Source organism: Bombina bombina, chromosome 10, assembly GCF_027579735.1.
Source record: "Bombina bombina isolate aBomBom1 chromosome 10, aBomBom1.pri, whole genome shotgun sequence".
NCBI classification, from domain to species: Eukaryota; Metazoa; Chordata; class Amphibia; order Anura; family Bombinatoridae; genus Bombina; species Bombina bombina.
This window is the reverse complement of record NC_069508.1, coordinates 97,202,480-97,225,420: the sequence shown is the minus strand read 5'-3', so window position 1 is coordinate 97,225,420 and position 22,941 is coordinate 97,202,480. Positions and strand designations below refer to the sequence as shown.

Here is a 22,941-nt window from a genome sequence, read left to right as displayed (position 1 = left end):
TAATTAGTTTAAATATTTGATAATTTCTTTTTTATTTTGTGTAATTTAGTTTTTTTTTTGGTAATTTAGTTAATTGTATTTAATTAATGTAATTAATTTTATTTTATTGTAATATTAGGTGTTAGTGTAAGACAGGTTAGGTTTTATTTTACAGGTAAATTTGTATTTATTTTAACTAGGTAGCTAGTAAATAGTTAATAACTATTTACTAACTAGTCTACCTAGTTAAAATAAATACAAACTTGCCTGTGAAATAAAAATAAAACCTAAGCTAGATACAATATAACTATTAGTTATATTGTAGCTAGCTTAGGGTTTATTTTACAGGTATTTCATTCAGGTATTATTTAGGTAATAATAGTAATTTCTTCTACAAGATACGACGAGTCCACGGATTTCATCCTTACTTGTGGGATATTATCCTCCTGCTAACAGGAAGTGGCAAAGAGCACCACAGCAGAGCTGTATATATAGCTCATCCCTTCCCTCCACCCCCAGTCATTCTCTTTGCCTGTGTTATACTAGGAAGAGGTAAAGTGAGGTGTTATCTTTTAGTTTCTTCAATCAAGAAGATTTTTATTTTAAATGGTACCGGTGAGTACTATTTTCCTCAGGGGGATATGAAAGAGGATTTCTGCCCTGAGGTTGATGAAGCTTCTGAAGGTAATACAAGAGACATCTTCAGTGTGGAGAACGGTTTCATGCTACAAGCAGCATTGAGGTATGTGCAGCCCTTTATTTCTGAGGAGACTTGGTATATCAGAACTGGCTGACATTTATTCCCTGCAAGGGAAGGGGTAAGCAGTAGACCTGTAAAACAAAGGGGTGTTACTGAGAAACCTGTGCTTAATTTATTTCATTTGACATATTGGGCCAAGCATTATAATGGGCTTCACAGCATTATAAAGAGACACTGGGAGAGGCAGGAATATGCTTAACGTTTTTTTGTTCAAAATAAACAGTTTGACCATATTGGGAGTGTACTTAGGGGTTAAAGAATTCCACATGGCTTCTAATTTAAACCGCTTCACCATGCGGTTGTTCAGGCCTACATGATCATCGGACATGATGGGCGGGGCTTATTTTCACGCGCTCAGATGCGCACTTTACTCTGGCTGAGAAGCAGTAGGCATTAGCTCCGGTTGAGCCTAGACAGGGGTTCTCTTATCCGGATCGTTGTCGAGTCATTTTGAAGTACCCTGGGGGCAGGTAGGCGCCACAGCAGAGCTGTGGCGAGGTGCAGGGGGTATATTTGTCAAATTTAACATATTTGTGTCTATAAATACCTTTTAGAGGTTAATTTCTCCCCTTACTCTTGGGGTGCAATATTTTTTTGGAGCCATTAATTAGGTGCAGTTCATTTTAAAGAGTAAATTAACGTTTTAAAGCAGTTTTGGAAAATTTGTGCGCTTTTTTATCTCTTAAAGGCGCAGTACACATTTCTCAAAAAATTGTTTAAAGCAATAAATAAAATGTTTAACGACTATTGTGGTTATTACTAGTCTGTTCAATATGTCGGACATTGAGGAATCTCACTGTTCTATGTGTTGAGAAGCAATTGTGGAACCCCCTCCTTACATTGTATACCTCTTGTACTGATAGGGCCTTACATTGTAAAAAGCATATTTTAGGTCAAGAAAGTGTGCCTAAGGATGATTCTCAATCTGAAGAGAACCAGGATATGCCATCCAATTCTCCTCAAGTGTCACAACCTTTAACGCCCACACAAGCGACGCCAAGTACCTCTAGTGCGTCTAATTCTTTTACTCTGCAGGAGATGGCTGCAGTTATGTCAACTACCCTTACAGAGGTATTATCTAAATTACCAGTGTTACATGGTAAACGCAGTAGGTCAGGTATTAATGTGAATACTGAATCCTCTGATGCTCTATTGGCTATTTCCGATGTACCCTCACAGTGCTCTGAGTTGGGGGTCATGGAATTGCTGTCTGAGGGAGAACTTTCAGACTCAGGGAATGTGTTACCTCAGACAGATTCGGACGTCATGTCCTTTAAATTTAAGCTGGAACACCTCCGCCTGTTACTTCGGGAGGTTTTAGCGACTCTGGATGGTTGTGACCCTATTGTGATACCACCAGAGAAATTGTGTAAGATGGACAAATATCTAGAGGTACCTACTTACACTGATGTTTTTCCGGTTCCTAAAAGAATTTCGGAAATTGTAAAAAAGGAATGGGATAGACCAGGCATACCGTTCTCTCCCCCTCCTAATTTTAAGAACATTTTTCCCATATCAGACACCATTCGGGACTCTTGGCAAACGGTCCCTAAGGTGGAGGGAGCTATATATACCCTGGCTAAGCGTACAACTATACCTATTGAGGACAGTTGTGCTTTAAAAGACCCTATGAATAAAAAGTTAGAGGGTCTTCTAAAGAAATTATTTATTCATCAGGGTTTTCTTTTACAACCTACGGCTTGCATTGTTCAAGTTACTACTGCATCAGCTTTTTTATTTGATGCTCTAGAAGAGTCTCTGAAGGTTGAGACTCCATTAGATGACATTTTGGATAGAATTAAGGCTCTCAAGCTAGCTAATTCTTTTATTACTGATGCCGCTTTTCAAATTGCTAAATTAGCAGCGAAAAATGCAGATTTTGCCATTTTAGCGCGTAGAGCGTTATGGCTCAAATCTTGGTCTGCTGATGTGTCATCAAGATCTAAGCTTTTAGCTACTCCTTTTAAGGGTAAGACCCTATTCGGGCCTGAATTGAAGGAAATCATTTCTGACATTACTGGAGGTAAAGGCCATGCCCTACCTCAGGATAAGTCGGTTAAGATGAGGGGTAAACAAAATAATTTTCGTTCCTTTCGAAACTTTAAAGGAGGACCCTCTGCTTCCTCTTCCTCCACAAAACAGGAAGGGAATTTTGCTCAATCCAAGTCAGTCTGGAGACCCAACCAGGCTTGGAATAGAGGTAAACAATCCAAGAAGCCCGCTGCTGCTACAAAGACAGCATGAAGGGGCGGCCCCTGATCCGGGATCGGATCTAGGAGGGGGCAGACTTTCTTTCTTTGCTCAGGCTTGGGCAAGAGATGTTCAGGACCCCTGGGCACTGGAAATCGTGACCCATGGGTATCAACTGGGATTCAAGGATTTTCTCCCAAGAGGGAGGTTTCATCTTTCACGATTATCTGTAGACCAGATAAAAAGAGAGGCGTTCTTACGCTGTGTAAAAGACCTTTATACCATGGGAGTAATTTGTCCCGTTCCAAAACCGGAACAGGGACAGGGGTTTTACTCAAATCTTTTCGTGGTTCCCAAAAAGAGGGAACTTTCAGAGCCATTTTAGATCTCAAGTGTCTAAACAAGTTTCTCAGAGTCCCATCGTTCAAGATGGAGACTATACGAACTATCTTACCAATGATCCAGAAGGGTCAATATATGACTACCATGGACTTGAAGGATGCATACCTTCATATCCCAATTCACAAGGATCATCATCAGTTCCTAAGGTTTGCATTCCTGGACAAACATTTTCAGTTTGTGGTTCTTCCCTTCGGGTTGGCCACAGCACTCAGGATCTTCACAAAGGTTCTAGGGTCCCTTCTGGCGGTTCTCAGACCGCGGGGCATAGCAGTGGTGCCTTATCTGGATGATATTCTGATCCAGGCGTCAACTTATCAGCTAACAAAATCTCACACAGACACAGTGTTGTCTTTCCTGAGAACTCACGGTTGGAAGGTGAACATAGAAAAGAGTTCACTAGTTCCATAGACAAGGGTTCCTTTCTTGGGAACACTGATAGACTCGGTAGCCATGAAAATATTTCTGACGGAGGTCAGAAAATCAAAGATGCTAAATACTTGCCGAGCACTTCAGTCCATTCCTCGGCCATCAGTGGCTCAGTGTATGGAGGTCATTCGATTAATGGAGGCGGCAATGGACATCATTCCATTTGCTCGCTTTCATCTCAGACCACTGTAGCTGTGCATGCTCGGACAGTGGAATGGGGACTATGCGAATTTATCTCCTCAGATAAGTCTGGATCAAGAGACCAGAGACTTTCTTCTTTGGTGGTTGTCGCCGGATCATCTGTCCCAGGGGACTTGTTTCCGCAGACCATTGTGGGTGATAGTGACAACGGACGCCAGTCTTCTGGGCTGGGGGGCAGTCTGGAATTCCCTTAAGGCTCAGGGTGTTTGGACTCAGGTGGAGTCTCTACTTCCAATTAATATTCTGGAACTGAGAGCAATATTCAATGCGCTTCAGGCGTGGCCTCAGTTGGCTTTGGCCAAATTCATCAGATTCCAGTCGGACAATATCAATCATCAGTGGGGAACAAGGAGTTCCTTAGCGATGATAGAGGTATCAAAGATAATCCGATGGGCGGAGGCCCACTCTTGCTATCTATCAGCGATATACTTCCCAGGAGTAGAGAACTGGGAAGCGGGGGTCAGACTTTTCATCCGGGGGAGTGGGAACTCCACCCGGAGGTGTTTGCCTCATTGATTCGCCAATGGGGCAGACCGGAGTTAGACCTGATGGCATCTCGTCAGAATGCCAAGCTTCCACGTTATGGATCCAGGTCGAGGGATCCTCAGGCCGAACTAATAGATGCCTTGACAGTACCTTGGTCGTTCAGCCTAGCTTATGTGTTTCCACCGTTTCCTCTCCTTCCACTCGTGATTGCTTGGATCAAACAGGAGAGAGCTTCAGTAACCCTGATAGCGCCTGCGTGGCCACACAGGACTTGGTATGCGGATCTAGTGGACATGTCCTCTCTGCCACCGTGGAAACTTCCTTTGAGACAGGACCTTCTCATTCAAGGTCCTTTTCAACATCCAAATCTACATTCTCTGCAGCTGACTGCTTGGAGATTGAACGCTTGATTTTATCTAAACGGGGTTTCTCTGATTCGGTCATCAATACTTTGATACAGGCTCGTAAGCCTGTCACTAGAAAAATCTATCATAAGATATGGCGTAAATATCTTTTTTGGTGTGAATCCAAGGGCTACTCATGGAGTAAAGTTAGGATTCCCAGGATTCTGTCCTTTCTCCAAGAAGGATTGGAGAAAGGGTTATCAGCAAGTTCCTTAAAGGGACAGATTTCTGCTTTGTCAATTTTGTTTCACAAACGTTTGGCAGATGTGCCAGATGTTCAGTCTTTTTGTCAGGCTTTATCAAGAATTAAGCCTGTATTTAGACCAATTACTCTTCCCTGGAGTTTGAATTTAGTTCTTCGAGTTTTTCAAGGGGTTCCTTTTGAACCCATGCATTCCATAGATATTAAATTGTTATCTTGGAAAGTTTTGTTTTTGGTTGCTATTTCTTCTGCTCGAAGAGTTTCTGAGCTTTCAGTGATACAATGTGACTCGCCTTATCTTATCTTCCATTCTGATAAGGTGGTTTTGCGTACCAAACCTGGATTTCTTCCTAAGGTTGTTTCAAATAAGAATATTAATGAGGAAATTGTTGTTCCTTCCTTGTGTCCTAATCCTTCTTCCAAGAAGGAGCGTCTGTTACATAATCTGGACGTGGTTCGTGCCTTGAAGTTTTACTTACAGGCAACCAAGGATTTCCGTCAATCTTCTTCATTATTCATTGTTTATTCTGGAAAGCGTAGGGGTCAGAAAGCAATGGCTACCTTTTTTTTCCTTTTTGGTTGAGGAGTATCATCCGCCTGGCATATGAGACTGCTGGACAGCAGCCTCCTGAAATAATTACGGCTCATTCTACTAGGGCTGGGGCTTCCACATGGGCTTTTAAAAATGATGCATCTGTTGAACAAATTTGTAAAGCTGCGACTTGGTCGTCCATTCATACTTTTTCCAAATTTTCCAAATTTGATACTTTTGCTTCTTCTGAGGCTGTTTTTGGGAGAAAAGTTCTTCAAGCAGTGGTGCCTTCCATTTAGGTCTCTGTCTTGTCCCTCCCTTTCATCCGTGTCCTGTAGCTTTGGTATTGTATCCCACAAGTAAGGATGAAATCCGTGGACTCGTCGTATCTTGTAGAAGAAAAGGAAATTTATGCTTACCTGATAAATTGATTTCTTCTACAATACGACGAGTCCACGGCCCACCCTGTCATTTTAAGACAGATTATATTTTTTACAACTTCAGTCACCTCTGCACCTTTTAGCTTTTCTTTTCTCTTCCTAAAACCTTCGGTCGAATGACTGGGGGTGGAGGGAAGGGAGGAGCTATATATACAGCTCTGCTGTGGTGCTCTTTGCCACTTCCTGTTAGCAGGAGAATAATATCCTACAAGTAAAGATGAAATCCGTGGACTCGTCGTATCGTAGAAGAAATCAATTTATCAGGTAAGCATAAATTTCCTTTTTTATTTAGATTTATTTTAATTATATTAAAGTTAGGGGTGTTAGGGTTAGACTTAGGGTTAGGTTTAGGGGTTAATAAGTGTAGGTAGGTGGCGGCGATGTCAGGGGCGGCAGATTAGGGGTTAAGTGTAATGTAGGTGGTGGCGACATTGGGGGCAGCAGATTAGGGGTTAATAAGTGTAATGTAGGTGGTGTCGACGTTGGGGGCGGCAGATTAGGGGTTAAGAAGTGTAGGTAGATGGCAGCGACATTGGGGGAAGCAGATTAGGGGATAATAAGTGTAGGTGGGTGGCAACGACATTGGGGCGGCAGATACGGGGTTAATAAGTGTAGGTAGGTGTCGGCGACATTGGGGCAGCAGATTAGGGGTTAATAAGTATAGCTGCCTGACAGTTGGATTGCAGGTAAGTGCTTTTGTCTTCTAGGTATTGGAGACTTGCACTTTAAAGATATTTTTGCTGCAATTTCTGTTTGGGACATTTTATATCCTTTAGATAGGATATTTATTGGCAGGATGCAGACACTGGTTAATGTGACTTGGAGGTGTGAGGGATTGATGAGGACTCAAATATGTAAAGTTTAGACTTTAATTTTATTTTATGGATGTTTTGGGCATGTTGTGTGTAACATTCTCATGTGTATTCTTTAGAAGATTTTCAGTAGCATGGCGGTCTCGGCTTTATTTTACTTTTATCAGTCAGTGAATTTGCCATATAGACTTTTCTTCACAGGATGTGCGTGTGTTTTTCTGACTGTTCTATGATTTGCTGATGCTGGTCTTTATCAGATGTGCGCGCTTTACATTTTGGCGCAGTTGTTTTGGTCGGATGGTCATGTGACCCGCTCTTCCGCTTTTAGACTTTAAACAGAGCGGCGTCTTGTTTTTCCTGCTTTAGCGATCTGAAGTGTGAGATAGGAGGGTGCTGTGTGGTGGTTCTCCTTACTGTTTGGTTCCGGAGGTCAGGTAGGGCACCCCAGTATATCTGGGGTCGGGGTGTAGAGGTAGCCTGGGTTTTGTTTTTATTTAACTTTTTTTAAGCAATATGGATTGCTTGAGGCACAAATTACTTTGCCTATGCAATTCTGTGCTGCTTGCTTAAATATGACTTTGCAAAATAAAGATAATTGTTGTCCTCTGAGCCCAATAAAGTTTTTCAGGATGATGCTGTTCAGGCAACGCCACAGCTTTTTTTTTTCTAACGTTATTAGACTGGGAGCCAAGATGTCTGGCTTCACTGTCCTAGCCTGCAGGGCTTTGTGGCTTAAATCTTGGTCAACTGATGTTACCTCCAAGTCCAAGCTTCTGGCACTTTCTTACAAGGGTAAAACTTTGTTTGGACCCAGTCTGGCAGAAAATATTTCTGAGATTTCAGGTGGAAAAGGGTCTTTTCTACCACAAGACGAGAAGAATAGATCTAAAGGACGTCAAAGTAATTTTCGTTCCTTTCGTAACTTCAGAAGTCAAAAGTCTACTTCTTCCTCTTCCAAGAGGGAACATTCCAAGGGGTCTATTTATCAAGCTCCGTACTGAGCTTGATGCATCATGTTGGCTCGCCAGAAACACAAGTTATGAAGCAGCGGTCTAAAGACCGCTGCTCCATAACCTGTCCACCTGCTCTGAGTTGGCGGACAGACATCGCCAAAAATCAACCTGATCGGGTTGATTGACACCCCCTGCAAATCTGCAGGGGATGGTATTGCACCAGCAGTTCACCAGAACTGCTGGTGCAATGATAAATGCTGAAAGCGTATGCTGTCGGGAATTTATCGATGTGCGGCAGACATGATCCGCAATATCAGACCATGTCCGCTCACACCTTCTTAAATATGCCCCCAAGTCTTCTTGGAAACCCAATCAGTCTTGGAATAAGGGGAAACAGTCTAAGAAGCCTGCAGCTGAGTTTAAGTCAGCATGAAGGAACTGCCCCGGTCTGGGATTGGATCAAGTAGGGGGCAGACTGTTCCTGTTTTGTCAAGCCTAGATACGAGATATCCCAGATCCTTGGGCTGTGGATATAGTATCTCAGGGTTACAAAATAGAATTCCAATCTCTTCCTCCCAGGGGCAGGTTTCACCTCTCAAGATTATCTGCAGGCCAGGTAAAAAGAGAGGCATTCTTGAACTGTGTTCAGGATCTTTCCTCCCTGGGAATGATTGTTCCAGTAAGGGAGCCGGGTCTAGGAAAAAAAAAGAGGGAACTTTTCGACCCATTTTAGACCTAAAGTGCCTCAACAAATTTCTCAGGGTACTGTCTTTCAAAATGTAAACCATTCAGACGATTCTACCTTTGGTCCAGGAGGGTCAGTTTATGATGACCATATATTCATGTTCCCATCTACAGGGATCACCACAAATTCCTGAGATTCTCTTTTCTAGACAAACACTTTCAGTTTGTGGCTCTTCCTTTTGGCCTTGCCACAGCTCCCAGAATTTTTTCAAAGCTTCTGGGGGCTCTCTTGGAGGTGGTCAGATCTCAGAGTATTGCAGTGGCACCTTACTTGGACGACGTATTGGTTCAAGCGCCATCTTTTCAACAAGCAAACTCTCATACAGAGATCTTGTATTTTCTTCATTCCCATGGATGGAAAGTGAATCTGGGAAAGAGTTCCCTTGTTCCATCTACAAGGGTGGTTTTCTTAGGGACCTTAATAGATTCTCTATCTATGAGGATTTTCTGACTGAGGTCTCTCTTCTTTCCTTTCTCTTCAGTCTACTGTTCGGCCTTCAGTGTCTCAATGTATGGAGGTAATTGGTCTGATGTTCGCTTCCATGGACATCATTCCCTTTGCTCGATTCCATTAGAGAGCTCTGCAATTATGCATGCTCAGTCAATGGAATGGAGACGATTCGGATCTGTCTAAGAGGATAGGATAGATCTAGACCAGTTGACAAGAGACTCTCTCTTGTGGTGGCTTTCTCAGGAACATCTGTCTCAGGGCACATGCTTCCGGAGTCCTTCCTGGGTGATAGGGACCACGGACACTAGCCTGCTAGGCTGGGGAGCAGTCTGGGACTTGTTAAGGGCGCAGGGTCTATGGACTTGGGAGGAGTCGGCTCTTCCTATAAACATCATGGAGTTGAGAGCGATTTACAATGCTTTGATGGCTTGGCTTCAGTTGTCTTTAGTCCAGTTTATCAGATTTCAGTCGGACAACATCACCTCAGTGGCTTACATCAACCACCAGGGAGGAACCCGGAGTTCCTTAGCTATGAAGGAGGTGTCTCGGATTATTCAGTGGCCAGATGCTCACAATTGTTGTCTGTTTGCCATCCATATTCCAGGAGTGGACAACTGGGAGGAGGATTTCCTGAGCAGACACACTTTTCATCCCAAAATAAAAATGTCAATTGCTGAAAACAATTGAAAGAATGTACTTTAATAGCACTCAACAGCAAGTAGTTAGTTAGTGGCCATTGATACCCAAGGTAAAGAAGCCCAAAGAAGGGCGGATTTAAAACTTAACTTTTAATAGTTACATTAAAATAAAAAAAGGGGTTTTAAAAAATCACAAACAGTGTGAAGATGGAAGAATGCAGCTCCTAAGGAGAATTGTTAATACAGTTCCCAGTATGTTCTCCTGAGGATATGTTCACTCTTTGAAGGGGTTATATATATGTATGTATGTATATATATATATATATATATATATATATATATATCGTGTGGTGCCCTCTTTAATAGGGTCCTGTATCACATTCGAGATGTAATGAACCACTAATCAGGTGTTATCCTCTGTGGGGAGTGTGTGAGTGGTAATAGTCACTTTTGGAGAACCCAACTTATGAATATCCCAATCAGCTAATACAATATCAGTATGTCTTATAAATAGATATATGTTATACTCTGCAATATCCCACAGGTGTCTTATCACTCCAGGATAATTAAAGCAATGTAGATTACTATAGTATTTATACACCAGGGGTGGAAAATAATTGCACAGTTCAATATTAGTTAGGGTGTCACATAGTCTTATAGAAGCTGAAAGGCAGTTAGAATTACCTGCAAGGAGACTTCTAAACTTACTAAATATAGAAATAGAAATATGCACTCTATAACACAGTTGTAGTATACTTATATATTCTGTGCCAAGTACTAGGTAATTAACACTGTATTACAGAATGGCTCTAAATTTAATGTCATATAAACTGCATTGCGTCTTGTTACATTACAAGTTTAGAAGGTAATCTTGTGTTAATGTTGGATGTAGTGATCATACAGTACTCTATATTTGTACACGACTAACTCAGTAAGTAAGTTTATTATATTCCTGATGATGTTAAATGAATCCCACTCTAAAAATTAATGTTATAATTAAATCTGTTATGGTATCAGTTTTTTAGTAGTAGGATAGTACTGTGCTTGTGCTTAACATAGCAGTGCTTTGGATCCTAATGAAAACTAATTACAACCTATTCGGGTGGGTAGCTGCTATTGAACAGCAGTTAAGGTATCAGGATATTGTTTAGGATGTTTAACGTGTAGATAGATCTCCGTTATGACACTACAAGTAACTTTATTCTGTACTGCCAGATATATTACGTGCACTCCAATTAAGTGTGCAGGAGTCGGGTGATTAGTGTTAATATTAGCACCCGTGTTGAGTCAGGTAATGTGTTTGGTACACAGTTAGGTATGTCCCCTGGCTGTTAAATACTAGTCCAGAGTATTTAAATCATATATAATTATAGTTTGATCATAGTGCAGCTGATATAGAAGGCTCCGGTATTAAAATTATTATAGTTGAGATTACCCGGTTTTTCGGATTAACAGTGTCTCTGTATATTTAAGACCATAAGCGATCAGAGCCAACTTTCCATACCGCATCAATTTAAAGTACACATACTGTACACACTGTTTATAATTACAGTTCGTAGGGTACTAGTATAAATAATTAAAGAGAGGTTTGACGGCTCTGTTACTCCCGTAGGTCACATTCACACACACGCATACCGTTTTAAGTTAAATTCTAATAAAGCATTCATGCACAAATTCACACTGCTGTTTTTTAGTTAAAAGGAGAAGTATTCTCCGGCTGCCCTCACACACTTTTCATCCCGGGGAGTGGGCTCTCCATCCGGAGGTGTTCTCCAGGTTAACCCTCAAGTGGGGGATGCCGGAGTTGGATCTGATGGCATCTCGCAGAACGGTAAGCTTCCAAGATACGGTTCAAGGTCAAGAGATCCACAGACCGCTCTGATAGATGCTCTGGCAGATCCTTGAGATTTCAGTCTAGCATACCTGTTTCCTCAGTTTGTGCTCCTTCCACGAATCATTGCTCGTATTAAACAGGAGAAAGCGTCCGTAATTTTAATAGCTCCTGCTTGGCCTCCCAGGATCTGGTATGCAGACCTAGTGAACATGTCATCTCTTCCTCCTTGGACGTTACCTCTGAGGGAGGAACTTCTAGTTCAGGGTCCTTTCCTCCATCCAAATATCGTTTCTCTGAAGCTGACTGCTTAGAGATTGAACGCTTAGGGCGCGATCCGATAAAGATCGTAGTTTGCGGCGCAAGCGAGGGAACCCCCGCCGCCCGTAGTTTCAGCTCGCAACTCGAGCTATCCTATATACGGCGCCGTCAGATGCTAAAGTGCCGTAAGTCGGATAAACCAGCGATGTCCAGAAATCTGCGTAAGTACAAATTTCTGGAGTCGCCAGTGACTTACGGCACTTCAGAAACTGCCCACGCCTACAAAACCTGACTAAATTATTAAATCTCCCGTACTGTCTAACACGCCTCCCAAACATAGCCCGACACGTCTAACCCTCTATCCGCTATCCCCCCTCACTATCCTAACAATAAAAAATGTATTAACAACTAAACCGCCGCCACCTAATAAAGTTATTAACCCCTAAACCGCCGCTCCCGGACCCCGCCGCCACCTACATTATCTATATTACCCTCTGATGTAACTCCTACCCCGCCGCCACCTACATTAACTACCCCCTAATGTGAGCCCCTTACACCGCCGCCAGCTATATTAAAATTATTAACCCCTAATCTAATCCCCCTACCCCGCCGCCAGCTATATTAAAATTATTAACCCCTAATTTAATCCCCCTACCCCGCCGCCAGCTATATTTAATTAATTAACCCCTAATCTAATCCCCCTACACCGCCGCCAGCTATATTAATTACATTAACCCCTAATTTAATCCCCCTACACCGCCGCCAGCTATATTAAATACATTAACCCCTAATCTAATCCCCCTAAAGTAATTACCTCTATTACCAACCCTTAAAAGGGCCTTTTGCGTGACATTGCCCCAAAGTAACAGCTCTATTGCCAGCCCTTAAAATTGCTTTTTGCGGGGCATTTCCCCAAAGAAATCAGCTCTTTTACCAGCCCTTAAAAGGGCTTTTTGTGGGGCATTGTCACAAAGAAATCAGCTCTTTTGCATCTAAACTAAATCCCCCTACACCGCCGCCACCTATAATAAATGTATTGACCCCTAATCTAATCCCCCTACACCGCCGCCACCTATATTAAATAGATTAACCCATAATCTAATCCCCTTACACCGCCGCCAGCTATATTAACTATATTAACCCTAATTATATTAGGGTTAATATAGTTAATATCGTTATTATATTATATATATATTAAGTATAATAACCCTATCTAACTCTAACATCCCTAACTAAATTCTTATTAAAATAAATCTAATTAATATTAATATTATTAATTAAAATATTCCTATTTAAATCTAAATACTTACCTATAAAATAAACCTCAAGATAGCTACAATGTAATTCATCATTACATTGTAGCTATTTTAGGGTTTATATTTATTTTACAGGTAACTTGGTATTTATTTTAACTAGGTACACTAGCTATTGAATAGTTAATAACTATTTAATAGCTACCTAGTTAAAATAATTACCAATTTACCTGTAAAATATATCCTAAGTTCCAAATACACCTACACTATCAATAAATTAAATAAACTACAAATATCTAAACTAAAATACAATTAAATAAACCAAACTAAATTACAAAAAACAACAACACTAAATTACAAAAAAATTAAAAAAGATTACAAGATTTTTAAGCTAATTACACCTATTCTAAGCCCCCTAATAAAACAATAAAGCCCCCCAAAATAAAAAAATTTCCCTACCCAATTCTAAATTATAAAAGTTAACAGCTCTATTACCTTACCAGCCCTTAAAAGTGCCTTTTGCGGGGCATGCCCCAAAGAAATCAGCTCTTTTGCCTGTAAAAAAAACCCCACAATACCACCCCCCAACATTACAACCCACCACCCACATACCCCTACTCTAAACCCACCCAAACCCCCCTTAAATAAACCTAACACTAGCCCCCTGAAGATCTCCCTGCCTTGTCTTCACCCAGCCGGGCAGAACTCTTCATCTGATCCGGGCGATGTCTTCAATCAAGCGGCAGAGAAGAAGTCTTCCATCAGGCGATGTCTTCATCCAAGCGGCAAAGAAGTCTTCCATCCGGCGATGTCTTCAATCAAGCGGCAGAGAAGAGGTCCTCCATCGGGGCGAAGTTTTCTTCCAAGCGGCATCTTCAATCTTCTTTCTTCGCTCCTCCGACGCGGAACATCCATCCGGCACGACGACTTCCCGACAAATGAGGTTCCTTTAAATGACGTCATCCAAGATGGCGTCCGTCGAATTCCGATTGGCTGATAGGATTCTATCAGCCAATCGGAATTAAGGTAGAAAAATCTGATTGGCTGATTGAATCAGCCAATCAGATTCAAGTTCAATCCGATTGGCTGAACCAATCAGCCAATCGGATTGAACTTGAATCTGATTGGCTGATTAAATCAGCCAATCAGATTTTTCTACCTTAATTCCGATTGGCTGATAGAATCCTATCAGCCAATCGGAATTCGACGGACGCCATCTTGGATGACGTCATTTAAAGGAACCTCATTCGTCGGGAAGTCGTCGTGCCGGATGGATGTTCCGCGTCGGAGGAGCGAAGAAAGAAGATTGAAGATGCCGCTTGGAAGAAAACTTCGCCCCGATGGAGGACCTCTTCTCTGCCGCTTAATTAAAGACATCGCCGGATGGAAGACTTCTTCTTTGCCTCTTGGTTGAAGACATCGCCTGATGGAAGACTTCTTCTCTGCCGCTTGATTGAAGACATCGCCCGGATCAGATGAAGAGTTCTGCCTGGCTGGGTGAAGACAAGATAGGGAGATCTTCAGGGGGGTAGTGTTAGGTTTATTTAAGGGGGGTTTGGGTGGGTTTAGAGTAGGGGTATGTGGGTGGTGGGTTGTAATGTTGGGGGGTGGTATTGTGGGGGGGGTTTACAGGCAAAAGAGCTGATTTCTTTGGGGCATGCCCCGCAAAAGGCCCTTTTAAGGGCTGGTAAGATAATAGAGCTGTTAACTTTTATAATTTAGAATAGAGTAGGGACATTTTTTTATTTTGGGGGGCTTTATTGTTTTATTAGGGGGCTTAGAATAGGTGTAATTAGCTTAAAAATCTTGTAATCTTTTTTTATTTTTTGTAATTTAGAGTTTTGTTTTTTTGTAATTTAGTTTAGTTTATTTAATTGTATTTTAGTTTAGATATTTGTAGTTTATTTAATTTATTGATAGTGTAGGTGTATTTGGAACTTAGGTTAGGATTTATTTTACAGGTAAATTGGTAATTATTTTAACTAGGTAGCTATTAAATAGTTATTAACTATTTAATAGCTATTGTACCTAGTTAAAATAAATACCAAGTTACCTGTAAAATAAATATAAACCCTAAAATAGCTACAATGTAATGATGAATTACATTGTAGCTATCTTAGGGTTTATTTTATAGGTAAGTATTTAGATTTAAATAGGAATATTTTAATTAATAATATTAATATTAATTAGATTTATTTTAATAAGAATTTAGTTAGGGATGTTAGAGTTAGATAGGGTTATTATACTTAATATATATATAATATAATAACGATATTAACTATATTAACCCTAATATAATTAGGGTTAATATAGTTAATATATATAATATAATAACTATATTAACTAAATTAACCCTAATATAATTAGGGTTAATTTAGTTAATATAGCTGGCGGCGGTGTAGGGGGATTAGATTAGGGGTTAATCTATTTAATATAGGTGGCGGCGGTGTAGGGGGATTAGATTAGGGGTTAATACATTTATTATAGGTGGCGGCAGTGTAGGGGGATTTAGTTTAGATGCAAAAGAGCTGATTTCTTTGTGACAATGTCCCGCAAAAAGCCCTTTTAAGGGCTGGTAAAAGAGCTGATTTCTTTGGGGAAATGCCCCGCAAAAAGCCCTTTTAAGGGCTGGCAATAGAGCTGTTACTTTGGGGCAATGTCACGCCAAAGGCCCTTTTAAGGGCTGGTAATAGAGGTAATTACTTTAGGGGGATTAGATTAGGGGTTAATGTATTTAATATAGCTGGCGGCGGTGTAGGGGGATTAAATTAGGGGTTAATGTAATTAATATAGCTGGCAGCGGTGTAGGGGGATTAAATTAGGGGTTAATAATTTTAATATAGCTGGCGGCGGGGTAGGAGCTCACATTAGGGGTAGGTAATATAGATGGTGGCGGTGTAAGGGGCTCACATTAGGGGGTAGGTAATGTAGATGGCGGCGGTGTAAGGGGCTCACATTAGGGGGTAGGTAATGTAGATGGCGGCGGTGTAAGGGGCTCACATTAGGGGGTAGGTAATATAGATGACAGCGGTGTAAGGGGCTCACATTAGGGGGTATGTAATGTAGCTGGCAACGGTGTAGGGGGATCACATTAGGGGGTTATACTTTTAATGTAGGTGGCGGCAGGGTCCGGGAGCGGCGGTTTAGGGGTTAAATACTTTATTAGGGATTGCGGCAGGGGATCGCGGTTGACAGGTAGATAGACATTGCGCATGCGTTAGGTTTAGGTTTTATTTAGCATATCGCGGTTGACAGTTAGATAGACATTGCGCATGCGTTAGGTGTTAGGTTTTATTTAGCAGATTGCGGTTGACAGTTAGATAGACATTGCGCATGCGTTAGGTCTTATTTAGCAGATCGCGGTTGACAGGTAGATAGACATTGCGCATGCGTTAGGTGTTAGGTTTTATTTGGCAGGTAGTTTAGGGAGTTACGGGGCTCCAATAGACAGCGTAAGGCTTACTACGGCTGCATTTTGTGGCGAGGTGAAAATGGAGTAAGATTTCTCCATTTTCGCCACGTAAGTCCTTACGCTGTATATTGGATACCAAACTGCGCGGGTTTGGTATACCTGCCTATGGGCCAAAAAACTACGGCCGAAGGCAGAAATATACGAGCGTAACTTCTAGGTTACGCCGTATATAGGATACCAAACCCGCGCAAAATTTGGCGTCGCCGGCTTTTGCGGGCGACGCTGTATATCGGATCGGGCCCTTAGTTCTTGCTATGCGTGGGTTTTCTGAGTTGGTTATTGAGACCATCTTGCAGGCTCGCAAGCCTGTAACTTGTATGATTTACCATAAGGTATGGCGTAAGTACCTTTATTGGTGTGAATCAAAGGGCTACTCTTGGAGTAGGGTCAGGATTCCTAGAATTTTGTCTTTTCTCTAGGAAGGTCTAGAGAAAGGGTTGTCAGATTTCTGCTTTATCTATACTGCTACATAAGCGTTTGGCGGATGTGCCAGATGTTCGTTCCTTTTGTCAGGCCTTGGTCAGAATCAGACCTGTGTTTAAACCTGTTACTCCTCCTTGGAGTCTTAACCTTTTTCTTAAAGTTTTGCAGTAGGCTCAGTTTGAGCCAATGCATTCCATAGATATTAAGTTATCTTGGAAGATTTTGTTTCTTGTTGCTATCTCTTCTGCTTGGAGAGTTTCTGAACTTTCTGCTTTGCAGTGCTATTCGCATTACCATATTTTTCATGCGGATAAGGCGGTTCTTCATTCTATTTTCTGGAAAGCACAAAGGTCAGAAGGCTACTGCTTCTTTTTTTTCCTTCTGGTAAAGAAGTATGATTACTTTTGCTTATGAGACTGCTGGTCAGCAGCCTCCTGAGAGAATTATGGCTCATTCCACTAGGGCTGTCTCCTCTTCTTGGGCTTTCAAAAATGAAGCTGTGGAACAGATTTGCAAGGCTACAACTTGGTCTTCTCTTCATACTTTTTCCAAATTTGATACTTTTGCCTTGGCTAAGGGTTCTTTTGGGAGAAAGGTTCTTCAAGCGGTGGTGCCTTCTGTTTGGGTCTGCCTGTCTTGTTTTCCCTCCCTATTCATTCCATGTCTTCTAGCTTGGGTATTGGTTCCCACTAGTAATTGAATGACGTCATGGACTCTCCATATCTTAGGAAAGAAAACAGAATTTATGCTTACCTGATAAATGTCTTTCTTTCCGGATATGGAGAGTCCACGACCCCACCCTTTATTAAGACAGTTATTTTTCATTAAACCTCAGGCACCTCTACACCTTTGTGTTATTCCTTTTCCATTTCCTTTGGTCTAATGACTGGGGATTATCGGTAGGGGAGTGACATTTAACAGCTTTGCTGTGGTGCTCTTTGCCTCCTCCTGCTGACCAGGAGTGATATCCCCACTAGTAATTGAATGACGTTGTGGACTCTCCATATCCGGAAAGAAATTCATCAGGTAAGCATAAATTCTGTTTTTTATTGTGCAATTTCTACAGTCAACCTACAGCTTGATTTACAACACTCCTGACCAGTCTTTGCCTCCAGCCCTTCTAATTTCAATGAATTAGTGCCCGGTTTTTAATAATCCTATTAAAAACAAGGGCACTTTAATTCATCAAAATTGACATTTCACTCCTTTTCTTCAAAAACTTACCTTTTAATCCTGACAGCCGCTGCAGCGCTTCCTCTGCCCGTCGCAAGCCCTTTCGCGGGTCCAAAATGACGAATCCGGCTTCCTCCAATCACAGCATTGCCTCAGGCCATGATTCCCCCGGGGGGGGGGGGAGCCATGATTGGAGGAAGCCGGATTCGTCATCGGCAGCCGAGGGAATCGTTGAAGCGGCTTTCAGGATTAAAAGGTCTTTTTTTTTAAGATAACAAGTGAAATGTCAATTTTGATGAATTAAAGTGCCCTTGTTTTTAATAGGATTATTAAAAATCGGGCACTAATTGAATTTCACTTTAAATAATTAACAAAGATTGCTACTCTAATCTGTCAATCTTCCCTTAAAGCAGTGTTTCCCAAACCCAGTCCTCAGGATCCTTCACAGGCCAGATATTCATTATAACTTAACTAGAGCACAGGTGAAATCAAATGGTGGGTGAGCTGATTAAAGGGACATAAAACCCAAAAGTTTTCTTTCCTGATTTAGATACAACATAACATTTTAAACAACTTTCTAATTTACTTCTATTATCATTTTCTCTTTGTTTTCTTGTTATACTTTGTTAAAAAGCAGAAAAGTAAGTTCAGGAGTGTGCACGTGTCTGCAGCACTATATAACAGCAGTTTTGCAACAATGTTATACATTAGGCGGAGCACTAGATGGCAGCACTATTTCCTGTTGTGTAGTGCTTCAGGCATGTGCACGCTACCTACCTAGGTATCTCTTCAACAAAGAATGACATAAGAATAAAATAAATTTGATAATAGAAGTAAATTGGAAACTTTTTAAAAATTGTGCCCTCTATCTGAATCATGAAGGAACATTTTTGGGTTTAATGTCCTTTTAAGGTCTTGGAAGATTGGAATTGGGGAATACTGCCTTAACCCTTTGAGTGCTAAGCACTTTCCCACCTGGGTGCTAAGATTTTTTAATGTTTTGTTTTTTTTTATTTATTTTTTTTAAACTTTTTTTTTTTTTTTTCAGACCCCCAAGACACTGTTGGAAAGGTTGGGCGATTATCTTTCCAATGGTGGGTCTTGGGGGTCTGTAGCTGCTTAGATGCCTGAGATACAGGCTTCTAAGCAGCATGCCCCCTGCTCCTATACTTAACATTGTTAAAGGGACAGTCTAGTCCAAAAAAAACTTTCATGATTCAGATAGAGCATGTAATTTTAAACAATTTTCCAATTTACTTTTATCACCAATTTTTCTTTGCTCTCTTGGTATTCTTAGCTGAAAGCTAAACCTAGGAGGTTCATATGTTAATTTCTTAGACCTTGAAGGCCGCCTCTTAAGAATGCATTTTAACAGGTTTTTCACCACTAGAGGGTGTTAGTTCATGTTTTTCATATAGATAATACTGTGCTCGTGCACGTAAAGTTACCTGGGAGCCATCACTGATTGGCTAAACTGCAAGTCTGTCAAAAGAACTGAAATAAAGGGGCAGTCTGCAGAGGCTTAGATACAAGATAATCACAGAGGTAAAAAATATATAAATATTACTGTGTTGGTTATGCAAAACTAGGGAATGGGTAAACAAGGGATTATCTATCTTTTAAAACAATAACAATTTTGGTGTAGACTGTCCCTTTAAGTATAAATAAAGTTGCACAGTGACGTCATCACGTTATTGCGCGTGACGTCACCACGCAAAACGGGAAGCCCCGGCGATGCCTGTCACTCTACAGGCACGATCGCCGGGGTAGGAGCGGGTGGGAGCCCCCAGATCTCCCTCAAGGTGGGAGAGTGTTAGTGACGGCTCTGAGCCGTCGTTAGCACCAGAGTAGGAAATTCTGTGACGGCTCAGAGCCGTCATTAGCACTCAAGGGGTTAAAGGGACATGAAACCCCAATTTTTTTTTCTTTCATTTTTCAAAAAAACCTTTCCAATTTAAAGGGACATAAAACCCAAAATTGTTTTCTTCTTACCCTTTGTTGAAAAGCAGGAACGTAAGTTCAGGAGTGTGCACGTGTCTGCAGCACTATATAGCAGCAGTTTTGCAACAATGTTATACATTAGCAAGAACACTAGATGGCAGCACTATTTCCTGTCATGTACTGATCCAGAAATGTGCACGCTACCTATATAGATATCTCTTCAACATGAAAAGGAAGTAGATTCGAAACTTTTTTTTTTTTTTTAATTGTATTCTTTTTCTGATTAATGAAAGGAAAATTTTAGGTTTTGTGTCCCTTTAATTCTATAATTAGAGCTGCAACAACTAATCGGCATAATCGATTATGAAAATAGTTGTCAACGAATCTCATAATCGATTAGTTGGTCTGTGCATGACACCAGCTGCTTAACTCCAATGAGCTCCTGCACATGGTATTGTGTTTTATGGTTATGCCCTTAGCCTAAAGGACGTCTACAGATGTTTACTTTTAACTTTTTCAGGACAATATAGGTTTCTTTTTAAGTTTACAACTACTCCAGGCTTATGTGCAACCCAGAAATAATAGGAGTCATAATTTGTATTGTTTATATTAAATCAGGTGATTTGGGACTGTGCTTTGCATGATATAGTGCCGAGCTTGTTATTTACACCTAGCCCTAGATTGATGGCATTTGTTATATGAATTGATGTCACTATTACCTGTGTGCACAATTTTTAGTGGATCGCTTGATATTGCTGATTATATGTACTGTATAGCTAAATGGGTAAGGCTGTGTCCTGTTACTGATATATAGTCTTTAGCCCTTTTGCCTTTTTTTTTTTTTTTTTTTATATTTTTAATTAATAGGAATATGTACCAAATTCAACCTCTGTAATTATATATCTGTTATTTTAAGAGTGCACTAGATATTTTTTTCCCCCCTAACCTTATAGCTGGTTGTTTACCATTGCATTTAGATATTCAAGATATTTTTATGTCAGAATGAAGTCCAGGCTTAATTTATTAAGAAGCCCCTTGCATTGGTAAGCGCTAACAAATACAAACAAATAGCCCACCTTGGCGAAATCAGCAAAACACTACTTATGCATCCCAGGCACCTCAACACCATCTGAGTGCCTCTTCTCTGCTGCAGGCAAAAATAGAGCCAGCCTCAGCCAGTAGCATGTGGACAAGTTAACATTTTTGCATTTCAATGCAAAGTTTCTGAAAGAGTGAATAACAGAATGTTATAAACAGTGGTAGTCTCCCTCTTACGAGTTCTACCTCTTTTCAACCAGTTTGTGGTTTTGTTTTGCTTCATTATAAAAATTTGTTCTGCTGCTTAAAAAATTGGACAAACAGTTATGCTAATGTAAAGTTTTAGTCAGAAGTTTATATTTATAACACTCAGTATGTGGATTTTATTTTAAATATAGGAAAAAATGATTTATTTTTTATCCGATTAGTCAATTAATCGAAAAAATAATTGGCCGATTAATCGATTATGAAAATAATCGTTAGTTGCAGCCCTATCTATAATCTAATGTGCTTCATTCCTTTGGTATCCTTTATGCAAGGAGCAGTAATGTACTACTTGGGAGCTAGCAGACCACATTGGGTGAGCCATTAACAAGAGGCATATGTGTAGCCATAAATCAGCAGCTAGCACCCAGTAGTGCATTGCTGCTTCTGAGCCTACCTAGGTATGCATTTCAACAAAAGATACCAAAAGAGCAAAGTCGATAATAGTGAATCGGGAACATATCATTTTGACTTTACAGTCCCTTTAATGTTGTAGATCGCTCTTATGTTAGCCTTCACAAACGTGCATCCTATTTATGTTAAAGTTACTGTGTGACTATTCAAAAGTATGTTCATTTGCTAGTATCGTAATAATAAAATATTACCTCTTTTTTCCTTTCAATCTATATAGGAGCAGAGACCGGCCGAAGCAGCAAACATTGAAATCTTCCAAAATGCCAACCAGCATCTCTCTTCATAATATACAGTATATCTAATAAAATTACATTTGAACTTAGTTGTGTTTATTACGTATGATAAGCGATTATACTAGATAAATGTGGTAGTGATAAGTACATTTAAAACTGCTAAATCACAAGGAACATAATAAAGGGATATTAAAAACACATAAAATGTTAATTTATCATCCAAAAAGGAAATTTATGCTTACCTGATAAATTTGTTTCTTTTACGATACGATGAGTCCACGGATTTCATACTTACTTGTGGGATTACGCCTCCTGGTCAACAGGAGGCGGCAAAGTGCACCACAGCAGAGCTGTATATATAGCTCCTCCCTTCCCTCCCAACCCAATCATTCGACCGGAGTTAGGAAGAGAAAGGAAAAGCCAAGGTGCAGAGGTGTCTGAAGTTTAACAAAAATATACACCTGTCTCAAGAGAACAGGGCGGGCCGTGGACTCATCGTATCGAAAAAGAAACAAATTTATCAGGTAAGCATAAATTTCCTTTTCAAGATACGATGAGTCCACGGATTTCATCCTTACTTGTGGGATACAATACCAAAGCTATAGTACACGGAATCTAAACAGAAGGCATCACTGCTTGAAGAACTTTCCTCCCAAAAACAGCCTCAGATGAGGCAAAGGTATTAAATTTGGAAAAAGTGTGAAGAGACGACCAAGTTGCTGCCTTGCAACTCTGTTCAACAGAAGCATAATTTTTGAATGCCCACGAGGAAGCCACAGCCCTAGTGGAATGAGACGTAATTTGTTCAGGAGGCTGCTGTCCAGCAGTCTCATATGCAAAGCGGATGATACTCTTCAGCCAAAAAGAAAGAGAGGTAGCCGTAGCTTTTGGACCCCTACGTTTCCCAGAAAAAACAACAAACAATGAAGATGATTGGCGAAAATCCTTAGTCGCCTGTAAGTAGAACTTCAAGGCACAGACCACGTCCAAATTATGCAACAGACGCTCCTTCTTAGAA

At 40.7% G+C, this 22,941-nt stretch overlaps 1 protein-coding gene across 1 annotated transcript in view; it reads left to right on the top strand.

Moving 5' to 3' along the window:
* ANKRD45 (ankyrin repeat domain 45) overlaps positions 1-22,012 on the top strand; it is a 306,215-nt gene extending 284,203 nt beyond the window's left edge. The window contains exon 5 of the mRNA XM_053693255.1: positions 21,908-22,012. Coding sequence (XP_053549230.1) covers positions 21,908-21,939 — 32 coding nt within the window. The 3' untranslated portion in view covers positions 21,940-22,012. The remainder of the gene's footprint in view (positions 1-21,907) is intronic.
* The last annotated feature ends 929 nt before the right edge of the window (positions 22,013-22,941 follow it).